Source organism: Panthera onca, chromosome C2 (assembly GCF_046562875.1).
Source record: "Panthera onca isolate mPanOnc1 chromosome C2, mPanOnc1 haplotype 2, whole genome shotgun sequence".
NCBI lineage: Eukaryota > Metazoa > Chordata > Mammalia > Carnivora > Felidae > Panthera > Panthera onca.
The window spans coordinates 68,369,021-68,385,160 of NC_138347.1; the positions used below are offsets into that span (position 1 = coordinate 68,369,021).

Genomic DNA, 16,140 nt, shown 5'->3' on the forward strand with positions numbered 1-16,140 from the left:
ATGAAGCAAGTGTGAGCCCTTTCAGAGGCTGGGAAGGAAGGAGGATTGATAGGGGTCAGGTGGGCTGGCTGGCAGGAGAACCCCCACCCCCGGGGCTGTGCCCCCTTACCATTGAGCCACTTGGAGTTATACTGGGCGGTGCGAAGAGGTGGCCCACTGCCCAGGCTTCGGTAGATGGCGGGGTCCCGACCTGAGAAGTCGATGACGGTAGCCGCGTAGAGCTCCCCCTGAGAGGAGATGACAGCTGTGGAGTTGTGGCGCGGGTCGTAGGGGCAGCGGGCCACACCATTGATCTTCTCTATGGTCCGGCTGAGGTTCCCCACCTGGGGACGACGGGCAGATAGGGGCACTTTTCCCTGACACCCAGGGGCTCCCTGTTCTCCCCTGCAACCCCAGAGTTTTCTTCCTCCTGGGTTCCTGGTCTCTTGGGGCCTTTCTCTGTCTCCAACCTCTTCCTCACTCCCTCCCCCACACATAGCCCCCCTGAGGGAGCAGCCATCATGGAGGGGGGAGACTGAGTCACAGGAGCTCCATCTGCCTCTGTTCCCTGCATCCCAGTCAGAACCCTCCAAGGTGAGGCTGACTGATAAAATATAGCAGGCCCAGTTGAATTTTTGATGACTAATGAATAATTGTTTAGTATAAGTGTATCCCAAATCTCCCATGGGACATACTTACACTAAATATAATTTGATGTTTATCTGAAATTAAATTTAATTGGACATTCTTGTGTGTGTGTGTGTGTGTGTGTGTGTGTGTGTGTGTGCCTAAATTTGGCCACCCACCCCAAGGCTGTGTAGTGCCTGGGAAAGATAACCTCTTGTGACCCCTTCAGTTTGTCTTGCCCTAAGGGGGCCCCACCTGTCTGCTGGAGCACAATGGGGAAAAGGCATTGGTCCCACACATGAACACTTTCCGGCCAGTGACAATCAGGACTCGCACGTAGTTCTGACATTCCTCCTGAAGCAAGAAGGGGAAGTAATAAAGGAACAAGAACACCGGGTGTGGGGCTGGGTGTCTTTCCCTCACACCACTGCCCCACAGACATTTGAAAGCACTCCCCTCTGCCCCAGATGTGCCCTGCTCTGAAGTTCAGGTTGCATCTGTGGACATCCCCTGCCCTCACATCTCCCTCCCAGGCCAGGTGGCTGCATCGCTGCCCAATCGGATCAGGCTGGGCTTCTCACACAGGCAGCCTCATGCCCACATGGTGACCCTCCATCCCCACAACCACACACCTGACAGCTCTAAGCCAGCCTGCATCCACCAGGGCCACATACCTCAGTCTTCCCTTTGCTTTGGCAGGAGCGACGCGTGTCCTCATTGGAGGCCCACTCTGTGGCCTGCGGGAGGAGCACACAGACATCATATGGCCGTGGCACTCACGGCCGGGGCAGGCAGCAGTCAGGGTCGGGAGTGGACTGGAAGCTGGGAAAGGGTCAATGACAGCCTGCAGGGTAAGGGTTCCCCTCACCACATCTACTCGGACCCAGAGGGCTGCCAGATCTCCTTACTCAGAGACCTTTAAGGAGGATGTGCCCTCAGTCCCTCCCCACCTGCCTGGGTCAGGGAGGCCTAGAGTAACAACTTCCTCATGCTGAATTACCCCCATGCAGCTCTGTCCCAGGACTGTCTGTCCTTCCTTCCCCAGGTCAGCCAGGGAGCTGGAAGTGGCCAAGGACGACCTTCAGAACCACCCCAGACCCAGAGCCCGAGATGGAAAATGTGCTCCCTATGTGTCAGATGTCTCTCAAATGAGTGGGAAGAAAGGCTAGATTTTGCAAACCTCATAGATAGATCTATTTAATTTTCCCACTATTATCCTGCAAAGTGTTTTCTTTTTTTTTTTCCTTAACAGATGAAGAAACTCAGATTCTGTGTGACTTGCTGCTGCCATGTGCTAGAGCAGGAATTGGAACCCTCATTCTTGATTCAAAGGCTCTGTGTGTTTTTTCTCTTTATCCTGCTGTATCAGGACCTTGGGCTCCCTATTTATTTTTTTCTTTTTAAAAAAATTTATTGATTTATTTTGAGAGAGAGAGAGAGAGAGAGCGAGCAAGCACATGCAAGTGGGGGAGGGGGAAAGAGAGAGGGAGAGAGAGAATCCCAAGACTCTGCACTGTCAGTGCAGAGCCCAATGCGGGGCTTGAACTCACAAAGCATGAGATCATGACCTGAGCCGAAGTCAGACGCTTAACCAACCGAGCCACCCAGGCGACCCTGGGATTCCTATTTCTTAATTGCTACCTCTCTTCCAGATTCTGTGCTGTCTGCTTCCCTTCTTGTTTCCCTTGTAGCATCACTCGTGCTCTATTATGGGGTGCACCATGGGGTGCTAGGGGACACAGTTTTCACTCAGGGCCTCATGTTTCCAAGTGTCCATGGCATTAGGAGAGGGCTATTCCCCACCTGGGAACCCCTCTGCCCCTTCACCTATTCTGTCTCCACTCTGAGACATCCCTCCCAGCCTCTGAAGAGCATCTGGAGGGAAGATTGCTACCCTCCAGGTTCAGGCAATGTCAACAGCCCTGGTGTGTGGCTCATTATATATTTCTGGGTCACATGTATAAACATGAACTGCCTACCTGTCCTAGGAGAGGGAGCCTTGAGCAAGCAGGTCTTCCATCCAAACAGGGGGGAAAAAACCCCATCTGCTTTTCATTTCTCACAGAGCTTCTTCTAGCCGTGAAGTCCCTGCCTGCAGAGCTCCAGGGTTGGGGTGTGGAGGGGGGTTGCCTGAAGAGGGAGCAGCAGGCTGCAATCCACCCACAGCTCTGAGATGGCTGCTTTGTGGGGCAGAGGGAGGGCTGGTTCCTGCAGACCCTGGATTCAGGAGCCGGGGGGCAAGTTGGTCATGCCGCCATCAGACCTTTGAGCAGGCTGGGCTCACCCTGCCATGCCGGGCCCGGAGCTCAGGCAGGCCTCTGCTCCCAGACCTTGAAGGAGGGCCCATGACCCTGGCGTCTGGCCACAGAGCCATGAGGTTTATCTGGACAGGAACAATGGAGCCATTGTCACCCTCCGGACCCCATCAGTTCCCTGGCTGAGCCTGATGTGAGAAGAGGGACATAAACAAGCAATTTCAGGGCCTTTGGGGTCAGAAAAGAGCAGTGACCCATAGACACTGTAGATGTCCAGGCTTAAGACTCTGGATAACGGATAGCTGTTGGGGTGTGGGGGGGTGCTGGTGGTGGGCAAAGGGGCCTTGCTCATAAGGGGGTGAGATTTCCATTGGGTGGGTGGGTGGGGCAGTTGTACAAATGTACAAATGTACAAATGAAAAGCAGACACCCGGACAGGCTCTGTGCCAGGGACTGACACACCTCTCTTGGATCTTCACTGCAGCCACTAAAAAACATTTAGACTTCTGTTCATTTTACAGGTGAGGAAAATAAAGTTCAGAGAAGTTGAGCAACTTGCCCAAGGTCACAAAGCTAGTAAGCAGCAGACCCAAGATGCAAACCCGGATAGCTGACACCAGAGCTGAGCTCTCTCCGTTACATCCTGCAGCTTCTCACAGTGAATAGATTTCTCAAACCCAAAGTTAGAATATATGGCCTGTAAAGAATATGTATATTTATAATGATAACAGCACAGAACAGGCTTGTTTGAGTCATTTTTAAAATTTTTATTTTATTTAAAAAATTATTTATATCAAAGTAATGATAAAAAAAGAGTAATGATGCACAGAGTTGAAAAAGTTAGAGGATATGAAAAAATTATTTAAAAAAGACCCCAACAACTCACTCCTCCTCCGCCCCAATCCCATTTCCTAAGGACAACTTCTTTCAATGCTTTTAGCTGTTTCTCTGTGTGTGTGTCTTTTAATCCAATTTCTTGAAAATATGTATCAAACTCAGACTTTTTCTTCTTACTTCCTGTTAATGGGGGTGAAGATTTTTCCCACTCACCCATCCCATTCTCCCCCCAAGTTAAAGCACACATACATTTCCCTTCTCCTCATCCTCCCACTATAATTATGTAATATTAAACTAATTTAATATATTAATATAATTATTTAATTTTAAATTAAAATCATCAGTATTTACATTATTATGAATATATAAAAATTGTTCACTACTACCAGGCAGTACCCTGGATTTCACTGAATGTAAGACACCATTGATTGTAATATGAAACACCAAGAAAGAAAATATGCTGCCAATCAAATACTTTATTGCTTAAATTTTTAATGTAAACTTATTCAAAATGCTCTTACTGAGACCTACAATTTTTATCACCTATCAATCTTATGAGTACAACAAAGAAAAATGTAAGCAAAATTAATTATTCCAAAACCTTCTTTGAATTCAGAGTTCACCTCTTCTGAATCACTTTTCTCTTTGGTTGTCAGTGCTCATTTGTTTTGTTTGTTTGCTTGTTTTAGAGTATCATTTTTTGAACCACCCAGGGTTTCAGTGATACCACAGTTCTTAAAGAATATTCCACTCTGGTCTCCAGAGTTTTCTTCCAAGCTATTGTTCCCATTCTGCAAGTTTGGATGCTGATACTCTCTTGATCTTACCAGAAGGTATCCACAGAAGGTTTTCTGAAAAAACCAGGACTCAAATTCCCTCCTCATATGATCCTGAAATGTTAATGTGTGCTCTTACCGGAATACCAGGAATGATGACCAAGTTATTGGTCAATGTCCAACAGCTGCTACAAATCCCTCTCGATATCATTTATTAAATGTAAACACAAATGGTTCTGATCATCTATTCAGTCCCATCCTCTTTCTTCTGCCCCTAGGCTCCAGCCTCCTGCCCCATTGTGGACTGGTTGCTCCTGGGGCTTCCCTGCTTGGCTGTTATCCTGGGACTTACCTTCTCTCCTCTCCTTTTCACTGAATCCTATGTTTCCCAATTTTTTGATTTACTTATTTTGGTAAAACACATCTCCACTATCTTCCTAAGAAAAGGAACATGATAGATCAATTTTTAAAAATTCATTGGGGCACATGGGTAGCTCAGTGGGTTAAACATCAAACTCTTGATATTGGCTCAGGTCATGATCTCATGGTTCATGAGATTGAGCCCCACGATAGGCTCTGCACTGTCAGTGCAGAGTCTGCTTGGGATTCCCTCTCTCCCTCTCTCTCTGCCCCTCCCCCACATGCATGGGAGTGTGCACGCTCTCTCTCTCAAAATAAACATTAACAATTTTTTTTAAAAAGATAAAAATTTTTGCATGTCTGATTCATTTTACCTCCATACTTGATTGATAGCTTTGATACAGAATTCTAGGTTAAAAATAATTTTCACTCAGAATTTTAAAGGCATTCATTCCCCCACTGTTTTCTAGATTCCAGTGTTGCGATTGAGAAGTCTGATGTAATTCTTATTCCCCAACTTTTCTAGTTTTTTCTTTTTCTTTAGGCTCTAGAAACTTTTTGGATCTTCTCTTTCATTACAATATCCTGAATTTCCAACTGAGGTGTCTTAGTGCATGACCTTTTTGGGAACTCACTCAGCCCTTTCAGTGTGAAGCCTCATCCTCCATGCTGGCAGATTTTCTTATGTTATTTCATCCTTAATTTCTTCCTCAACTTTTCCTCTGTTCTCTTTTTTGTAACTCTTATGAATCCAACCAAGTGATGGCCGTTGTGCATTGATCCTCTAATATTCTGTTATTTCTCTCCTGTTCGTGATTTCTTATTTTTTTCTTGTTCTAATTCCAGGGAGATTTTTATTCAACTTCATCTTATATTCTTCAATTCGATTTTTATTTCCCCAATCACATTTTTAGTATATTAAAAAATATATTTTTATATATCAGAAGATTCAATGAGTTTTTTCTAATTACTTTTTAAGATGTTTTCTTATATTTCTCTAATTGTCCCTGCACCTTTCTTCATTCCTTCTGCTTGTTTGTTTTGATCTTTCTCTTTTACTTTATAGGCTTTTTTTGAAATGTCTAGTGATTTGGGGCTATTTGTTTGTATTTAAAATAAATCAACTAACCATTTCCCACTGAAAGGAACCGGCATCTTAGAGTAATGGCTGAGTCCGGGTCTGAGGTTAGGAAATGTACAAGGTGAGCCTGGAGCATCTCTTCACACCAAATAGCAAGGATGCAACCAAAGGCAAAAGGGCCATCAGGTCAAAGGACCCAGGAACCAACCTGAAGAGGCTTTGTCCTGGAAGAGATGGCATAGCCATGAAAGATAAGTGCAATGGACTGAGACACATCAATAGTGTTTAAAGCCATTTTGAGTTTGTAATAATAATAATAAAAGAATAAGATTAATTGATCATCGCAGACACTAGGAAAACAGCTCATTCTTTGAAAGGTGGTAGATAAAGGAAGAGTATCAAACATTTACTCTGCTTTTCCTATACGACTCTATCATTGGGTAACCAAATAGGAGATGAGAAGTTTTTCTTTGTAGAAGTCCAACTAATACAATGTAATCCCCACAACATTAATGGATCTGGGAAACAATCAATGGCTGCTAACATTTAAAAAAAACACAGAGAAAATCATATACAACATACCTCCTAAAAAAAAGTACACAAAACACTTATGAAGTAACCTTGCTGGAATCTAAACTGAATAAAGTCTTTAGATCTAGCATCAATTTACAGATGATACAGAGAATAGTGGAACATGTTAAGATGTACCACTTGGATTGCAATCAGAAAAATCTGGACTGTGGAAAACGCTATTGGACAAATGACCAGGTTTCTTCAGTAAATAAATTGCATAAAGAGAGAAAGAAGAGAAACATTGTTCTAGCACCATACCCCGTTAGTGTCCTTCAGCTTTCTTGGAGTCTCCAAATTTGGAGACTCACCAGTTGGCTCTTTAGAGTAAGGGTCTTAGTCTCTCTTTGTTGGGGAAGGGGTGAAATGGATGAAGGGATTGCTGTGTAGGATGGGATAGAATCCCTGGATTACAATCTCTCAATTTAGACAATTTCAACTGCCCCCCCCCCCACCTTATACCTCATCTTCACATTCCACAATACCCAACATCCCAACTTCTAAGCCCTTCCAGGGGCTGGGATCAGTTTGCTTCTCTGCCATATTTTCCTCTGTAAACTGTTCTGTTCTGCCTAGTCAATTATGACTATCCATCCACTTTCCATCTCCCTAAAATATGTTTAATCTCTTCTCCATTGATGTCTCTTTTGTTCTCTCTGTCATTGTGGACCTATACCTTTTAAAATTCCTCACTGTCTTTTTAGTGGGTTTTGTGAAGGAGTAGAGATATACATGTATGATAAATCAATCTGCCATGCATAAAGCTTTAAACTAGGACTGTCCCAGAAATTCTAATACGGCAATCTCCAGTAACAGAGTAACTGTATGGTTTTCTGCTACGGGAGAGAGCAGGCAAGACGGCCAGGGCCTGGATAATCTCCTTGCAGACCCAGCAACTTCCTTGGACACCAGCGACAATGGCTGATCATTAAAACATTTTCTGAGCATTAGGTCCACCATTCAGCAGACAGTTTAGATTTCAAATAACTTGAGAGCTGCCAGACCAGCTTGGAGAATGTAGAGATAACTAGAAGAGAGCTCAGAATCAGCTTCACTGTCTGCCAAGGCCCAACAAAGCCCCTGATGGGGTATGTGTAGAAAAAGTCCGTGTTTCTGCACTTCCAGGACATCTAGCAGCCCAAGATCATGAATCCATTGCAATTAGGCCTCCAGACACATCATTCCCTGAACTACTCTGGCAAAGGCCAGAAAATTGCCAAATCCAGGATAGCTCATCACACAGCAACCCCCTGACACTGTTGACCACTCGCCACCTTTTCTTTCTCCAAACCAGTTCAGGTTACACTGATAAATAACCATCACAGAGGAGCTGATTTTATTTCCCCTTCCTGACTGCAAGCAGCAGTAAACACACACACACACACACACACACACACACACACACACACACAGGTATGCACGCACTCATGCACTGCCCTCTGTGCTGCTACCTGTATCTCACCTCTTGTGCTTGGAGAATTGGGAAGGAGGCTGGGTATTTAGATTTTCCTGAAGGAATAGTAGTTCACGTAAACTGTTTAATAGGGGTTAGGCACTTAGAAGTCCTTTTAATGGACACTGGTTTGCATAAACTGTTTGTATTTAGATTTTTTTAAGGGATGTTAATTATTTAAGCTATCAATAAAGCATTGTTAAATCCTTCCTTGGAGTCAGTGGATCATTTGGCTGTAACTTAGAGTTACCGCTTTGCACCCCCAGGAAGTATGGACAGTAGAGGAAGCTGGCTTGGAGGGCTGGGTCCTACCTCCTCCTGACACTGGTGGTCAGCTCTTGGTTAGCACTTGGTTTCTGTAAGCAATTGTGATAGCAGATGCTGAGGACTGAAAGCTTATGAGCAGGAACCCCAAAGCCCCAAATAGGGCAATGGAAGGGTACTTGCGGAGGCCAGGCTTCTGTGGTCAAAAGTCAAGGCTTTCTCACCAGGCCAGATGACAGACCAGGGGACCTGAGCCGGGGGTTCACCTCCAGTCTGCCCAGGAATGCTGGACAGCCCACTCTAACTTCTCTCCCTTTCTTTCCCCTTTGTGGTCAGATGGTAGTCCACTATGGTAGGGATGTGGACATGAAATCCTCTCCTTATTCTGTCATGGAAAATCTAGTCTAGACTCCTGAGATCAGGCTCCAAAGAGACATCTTGGGAAGGTGGTGAAACCAATTCCTAGTGTACCTGTGGCTGGTTGGCAGCAACCTTCAGAGAAGCCCCTGCAGCTGAGCCTTTGCTCCAAGTGCGAGTTATGGGGTTAGCATAAGATATCTTCTCACGGCAGAGGCCAACTCAACACAGAGAGGTTTGAACCAAATGTCAGGCCTCATCATCAAGCCAGAGAGTCCTAACATCTGATAAGGTATGGGACCCGGGAACTGTGGGCCAACTGTCAGAAGCCAAACCAGGCAGGCAGCACCTACAGAAAAGGCATTGACATCCTAGAGCAGCGGTTCCTAAATTTGGCTGCATGCTGTAAGCACCTGGGAGCTTTAAAAAATCCCAGTGCCGGGGCGCCTGGGTGGCTCAGTTGGTTAAGCATCGATTTCAGCTCAGGTCATGACCTCACAGTTTGTGAGTTCAAGTCCCACATCAGGCTCTTTGCTGACAGCTCAGAGCCTGGAGCCTGCTTCAGATTCTGTGTCTCCCTCTCTCTCTGCTCCTCCCTTGCTCATGCTCTGTCTCTCTCTTGTCTCTCAAAAATAAATTAACATTAAAAAAATTTTTTTTTTAAATTCCCAGTGCCCAGCTGCACCTCAGACAGATCAAGTCAGAATCTCTGAGGTTGGGACCAAGCATCAGTGTTTTTCAAATCTCTCCTGGTGATTCTACTGGACAGTCAAGGCAGAACTACTGCCAAGAGCCAGGATAGCTTCATTCCCAACCTGATTTATGCTACCCAGCTTTGTAAGCCAGAGCCCTGGATGGCACCACCGTGGGCCAAACCTTTGGCCGAGCCCCCCAGAGCTGCTAACTTCACTTCCTCCTTCACACAAAAGACAGTGTGCCTGATGCGCCCTGGAGCTGTTTGATGTTGTGACCTTCTGTGTTTCCGTCACCTGCAGATCTTCCTCCTTCTTCTCTCCATCCCCACTCCCTGCCTTAGTTCAGTTTTCCCCATCACTCACCTGGGCTATTGCAGTGGCCTCCTAACAGGCTCCCCTGACTAACCCATTCTCTGCACCAGGCCAGGTGCAAAGTGGTCTCTCTCTTTTCCCAGGCCTCATCTCCCACCCTTTCCCCACTCACACCCCATGATCCTGCCACCAAGTCCCTCAGTGCTCCAGGCCATTTCACACCTCTGTGTCCCCTCCTGAGCTGCCTGGAAAATCCCCATCCTTCAAGCTCCAGGCCAAGGGCAGCTTTCCAATAAGGCTTTGCAGACCATGCTGAGCCTGATGGGTTTCTAGTGCCTCTGGTGCCACCAGTGCCACCACTGAACCTAGCCTTCACCCCTCCCTGCATGCTTTGCACGGCATCTGTTTCTCTTTCTCTCTGGGACCACTTTACTGCTCCTAGAAGATCTTCACTTGCAGACCTTGGGAACCTAACAAAAAGCCGACTGCCTGAGCTCAGGGTAGGACCCCTGCCCAGGTCCACTTCCTCTCACCCACTTTGAACCACCTCTGCGCCCACTCTCCCCAGGCCCTGACCTGCTGCGCTTGGCAACTTGGTTTCATTTTCTGTGGATGTCAATTGGTAAGTAGGCTCTAGATGGGCTGCTTGTGACCAAGCCAGCAGGTCACTGAGGCTGCTCTAGCCCAGGCCCCAAGATCATGCCACAGAAATCCCATCCAGGACAGGGAATCCATTGTGATCTCATCTGCTTATTCCTTGAGGCCAGGGACTAAGCCTTATTCAACTTTGGATCTCAAATGCTTAGTACCATGGCTCCAACCAGACCCAGCATTCTGTAGGTACTCAATAAATGTTAATTGGGTGGGTAGTTGGATGAATGGATGGCAGCTTGGCTGGTAAGGGTAAGGACTGAAGGATAGATGGAGCCATAAATGAATGGATGGTGTTTCCTTTCTATTTGCCCTAGTTCCTCCCTTCTGATGGTCAGACCTTTTCTGCTCCCTTATACCTCCCCTCTGGCAGTCAGCTGCAATGGCCCATGGGGGTATACACCCAGGTGCAGCTAGAAAAGGTCAGACCAGAATGTCACAACAGCTCACCAAGGAGGTGTTCCCTTGCCCGAATGCCATTTGCAGTGAGACTGTACCCCAAACCGTCCAGCACCTGACTGCCTCCTTTAACCATTCTGTAATTAGGTTAGATGCATCACTCACCGTCTTTTCTTGGCTATACAGTGAGCCCTAGAGGTCAGAGACTCTGCTTGTCTTACAACCCCTCCTCCCCCAGCTCAGATCTGATGCACAACAAATACTCAAGCCTCCTAGACACAAGAACGGAGGCTTTCCCCTCATTGAGGAAGAGATGGACTTCTTTCATCTAGAAAGTTCCGCCTCTGCAGAGATGGTTTGGCATCTGTTTCTCAATCTGGGATAAATGTTCTGGATCAAGGAGTCCCATTAAAATGCCTCCTAGAGCACTTAGGGAATTATGCTTGGGGAGTCCTTCTTGGCAGCAGATAATAAATCAATCACAGTCCAGTGAAAACGCTGAGTTAGAATGGGATCACTCAGGCCAAGCTAAAAAAGGAACCAGGGATACCCTTTCTCTTGAGGCCAAAACTCAGTCCTTTCTGTAAGACTTAGAATGACCAACCAGTCCAGTTTGCCCAATTCTTTCCCAGATTTAGCACCTAAAGTCCTGCATCCCAAGACCCCTCAGTCTCAGGCACACAAGGCCAGTTGGTCATTCTCACTTGGGTGCTCCTTCTCTCCCCTTGTCAGCAGTTCCCCTGCACAATGCAGGAGTCCCATGTGTGCCTCCATGTTTATGTGGGTGACCCTCACTTCCAAATACCTTCCCGGCTGTAAGACCTGGAAGCCAGCGTGAGTCCATGGCCAGTGAAAAGAGCATGGGGCTCCTGTTTTCAACCATAGGGGCTGAATTCTGAACCTTGCTCCCTGTGCTACCCCAGCCCCAGCTCCCAAATACCGGGGAAATCACAAAGAAAGGGAAGAGAAGGGAGGCAAATGTACCTGAAGGAGGGAAACATTGGCAAGGCTGAGTCTGAAGAGGTAGTTCCTGTGAAAACAGAGACAAGAATCATAAATCAAGCTGGTTCTGCAGGCAGGTCCCCAGGAAGCAGCTTCCCGGCTCTAGCTTCATAAGGTGCCAGGACAGGGTGCAGACTGCAGAGGGCCTATGGTGGGTCAACCCCTTGGGAGAGTTTTATCTCCATTGGCTCTGTTAACCCTCACAGAAACTCCATGAGTGGAGAGGGAAAACTGCATTTACAGATGAGGAAACAGGTTGGCCAAGTCATAGACAGTAAGTGAAGGAGTTGGGATTCACGCCCAGACTTGTCTACTCCTGAAGCCCACACCGTCCCTGCTCCCTGGCTGTCCTGGCAGGTCCAGGGAGCAGCCCCATCACCTTTCTCCCAGCCAGAGAGCCCACTTCTGTTAAACGTGATGCCTCATGGAGCTCCTGCAGGAGCCTAAACACACCATCTCCTTCCTTCCACCCAGACCCACTCCTGTCTGACTCCCCTCCTCAGACAGACCAGCCATCTCTCCTAACACCATGCCTGGGGCCCCCGGAGTCCTGTCTGCCTCCTCATCTCCCGCAGCCCCTGCCTGAGGTGACTCTAGATCTGACCTTCCCACGATCCCCTCCCTGGATCACCCTATCCGCTTTTGCCCCAGTGGCCCCCTCAGCGCCCCCACGATTCCTCTCCTGCGCCCCCCCCCAGCCCACATGGGGCTGCCAGCCTCATCTGCCTCAAATACTGTTTTCATCACATTAGCCTCCTGCTCAAAAACCTTAAATAAAGAAACGTGTCCACACAAAAACCTGCACATGGATGTTTATAGCAGCATTATTCACAATTGCTCAAACTTGGAAGCAACCAAGAAGCCTTTCAGCAGGTGAATGGATAAATACACTGTGGTGTATCCAGATAATAGAATATTATTCAGAGCAAAAAGGAAATGAGCTATCAAGTCATGAAAAGACATGGAGGAAACTTAGATGCATAATACTAAGTGAAAGAAGCCAATCTGAAAAGGCTACACACTGTATGATTCCAATTATATGACATTTTGGGAAAGGCAAAACTATGGAGACAGTAAGAGATCAGTGGTTGAGGAGAGGGAGGATGAACAGGTGGAACACAGGATTTTTAGGGCAGTGAACCTCCTCTGTATGACGCTGTAACACTGGATACATGTCATTACACCTTTGTCCGAACTCCCAGAATGTACAACACTAAGAGACCATAATATAAACTATAGATGTGGGGTGATAATGATGTATGTGTCAATGCAGTTCTTCAACGACAACAAATGTACCCCTCTGGTGGTGGAGGCTATGGGAGCAGGAGACACATGGGAAACATGTGTACCTTCTTATCAAGTCTGCTGTCAGCCTAGAAATGCTCTAAAAATAATATAGTCGTAATTTTTAAAAAGGCCTTAAATAGCAGTGATAATGATACTACTACCTCAGTTAGTCACCCATCGAGTACTCACAGCGTCAGACACTGAGGAAATTGCTTTGCCTGGACTCTGGAGCCACAAGCCCACTATCACTATGCACAGACTTGGAGGGGGACAGGGCCACAGTCAACACGCCACACAAAAGTGGCTGCAGGCTCACAGAGTAGACCCTGCAGCGGAGGCAGGGAGAATCCCAGCTTGGCTTCTTTCTGGGGACATTGTGGGGGCCTCAGTGTCTGTGTCTGTAAAATGGAGAAACTAACGCCGTCTTTCTCATTTCACAGGACTGTGGAGACAGGGGATGGTGTGGTGCATGTTAAAAGGCTTTATTAATATCAAACAGATGTAAAGTCTTGGTTTTCCCTAAGAATTTTTTTTTCTCTCCTTCTAACATTTTCTTTTAGCTATTCCCCTTTTGGTTCCTGAGGTTTTTAGGAATAATTGCTTTAGAACATTCTGGCCTACCTCGGCTGTACTGAGAAGAGAATTGAAGGGAAACGCTGTGGAGTGGGCCAGGAGGAGATGGGGGTTGGAGGGGTCCCTGTTGAATGAATCCAGGGGCCTGAAGGAGACACTTCAGCCTGGAGGCTTCTTGTCCCCAGCTCTGGCTCCAGGCCCAGCCGCCGCTTACCTTCTTTGCTGTTCTGGGGCCGGACAGGCCTCGCCATTGACCTTGGCTGCAGGCCTCTGCTGTCCCTCCCCAGCCCCCTGCCCTGCAGAGCTTCCCCACCCCCTCCCTCCTGGCCTGAGAACAGATGGACTCGGACTCTGCCCCAGCTGTCTGCTCAGGTAACAGAGGCATCTGCTCACAGCTTTAGAAAATTAGGGGAAACATTGCATCACTTTATTAATTTTTATCCCATCAAAAATCGTTTATCACAGCAACGTAGTCTGCTCCTCTTGGAGACGAGAACAGAGAGAAATCTCTTCAGCCTGACCTGCCCCTAAATCCCCTATGGAACAAGGCAGGGTATAAATAAATAAAAAATATTTCCAGCTGAATTCCAGAGACCTAGGGGGTCAGAAAGAAGAGGGAGAATGTCAGGCAGAAGGACGGGAGGAAGGAAAGTTCTTTCTCCCTAGAGAACGGGGGAGAAGAAACTCAGGAACCACTTCATTTGCTGTGAGGGGTGCAAAGGACCATGTCCTGCCTGACTGTCCCCTGTCTCTGAGGGCACAGACAGGCTCAAAATGCCAGGAAAAGGCATGCCTGTCGTTTGGGGAAGCCCCAGAGTGGATCCGAAACAGCAGCGAGAACACAGGCAGGCGGCCTAACCCTTCTGAGCTTCAGTTTCCTAATCCATACAGTAGGGATAATTACAGAACCCTCTGCCCGGCGTTCATGTGAAGGTTAGGTGATTTATTATATGCCTGATTTACTATATGCTCTAGATGCTTTACTACATATATGGTACATAAAATAGTGCCTGTCACATGGCTGGCACAGAAAGACCGGCAGTTTTCAAAATGTGTCCACAAGGTTCAGAGCAGAGGCATCAGTGGTATCCTTTTGGGTTTAAGAAGTACAGCTGTGAGACTGGCAGGACCTGAATAAGGGAGGATGGTCTCAATGTCAGCTTCCTAACTGCAATGCACTGTCATTATGCAAGATGTCACCACCGGGGGAAGCTGGGTGAAGGGTATGTGGACTGACTTCCTACAACTGCATGGAAATCCATAATTATCTGAAAATAAAAAGTAAAACCATTACAGCTGACCCTTGAACAACTCCAGTTTGTTCTACACACAGATTTCTTTTCAATACCGTACTGTAAACGTGTTTGCTCTTTCTTATGATTCTCTTAATAACACTTTTTTCCCTAGCTTCTTTTGTTGTAAGAACACATTATATAATACATATAACACACAAAATACGTGTTCATCGACCATTTATGTTATCAGTAAGGCTTCCAATCAACAGTAGGCTTTGAGTAGTTAGGCTTGGGGAGCCAAAAGTTATAGGTAGATTTTCAACTGCACGGAAGGGGAGGGAGGTCAGTGCCCTTAACCCCCCATGTTGTTCAAGGGTTAACGGTATTTTATTTGCTGGGAAAAATAAAGCCCATACCCTTGTATATTTGCGTAAGCACAGATTACCTCTAGGAGGACACATACTCGTCGCAGGATGTGCCTCCAAGAAGGCGTCCTGTTTGGTGTGTGTGTGTGTCTTTCATTGTATATTCTTTTGTACTTTTTGAATGTTTTACCATGACACATTCATATCACTGATGCAAAATAATTAGTTAATTAAAAAAATGCTTTCAGCCCTGGCTTCACAACAGTCCTGAGAGGTTGGCAACACAGAAGACTGGAAGCCAGACTTTACAGATGGTTCAGAGGTCAGTATCCTAAGAGCAGTGCAGCTCCTCTGGTCTTTGTCCAGAGCTCTGCTTGGCTTGCTTCCTTTTCATAATGTAAATAGGGGGTGGGTACACTCTGGAAAACCTGAAGGTCAAGGTTGGTAAGCCACGCAGGATAGCCTGGGGTTGCCCAACCTAGTGGCCACCCTCCCCTACCTTCAGACCTGCTGAATCTGAACATCTGGGGTGGAGAGCTTCTGAAAAACACCAGTGCAGTCAAAGGTGATAAGGGACTGGCAGAAAAAAACTCTAGCCCAGAGGTAAGGAGACAGGAGTTCTAGCCCCATACTCTGTTGTCGTCTTGTTCAATGGGATCTTGGGAAGGTCAATTCCCCTCTCCTGTCCCTTGCCTCCTCATATTGAAATTGAAGGCAGTTAGATTAGACTAGTGATTTTCAAACCTAGGAGTCCTCAGACTCACCTGGAGGGCTTGCTAAAACACATTGCTGGGCCCCACCCCCAGGGTTTCTGATTCAGCAGGTCTGGGGTGAGGCCCAAGAATTTACATTTCTAACAAGTTCCTGGTGCTGTTGGTACCGCTGGTCCGGGGATCACTCTCTGAGACCCACTGGAGTAAACCATCTCTAAGCTCCCTTCTCTACTAGAGCTAAGAGTCTACAATTTTGTAAGGTCTCCACAAGCCCTCCCTAGAGCCAGAATAGTGAGGCTAAACAAGATTAGGCAACAGGGAGGGAAGTGAGGTGCTTCATACAAGAAGG

General features: G+C 46.9%; 1 protein-coding gene across 4 annotated transcripts in view; it reads right to left on the reverse strand.

Moving 5' to 3' along the window:
* Positions 1-16,140, reverse strand: part of SEMA5B (semaphorin 5B) — a 117,949-nt gene that overhangs the window by 17,789 nt on the left and 84,020 nt on the right. For 2 of the 4 annotated variants that reach the window (XM_078453066.2, XM_060639775.3), the window contains exons 4-7: positions 11,601-11,646; positions 1,281-1,343; positions 862-960; positions 110-323 (exon numbers count right to left, since the gene is read on the reverse strand). In XM_078453066.2, the coding sequence (XP_078309192.2) occupies positions 110-323; positions 862-960; positions 1,281-1,343; positions 11,601-11,646 (422 nt within the window). Of the gene's footprint in view, positions 1-109; positions 324-861; positions 961-1,280; positions 1,344-2,585; positions 2,907-11,600; positions 11,647-16,140 lie in introns of those variants that run through there. The other 2 variants (XM_078453067.2, XM_078453068.2) reach the window with 2 other exon arrangements.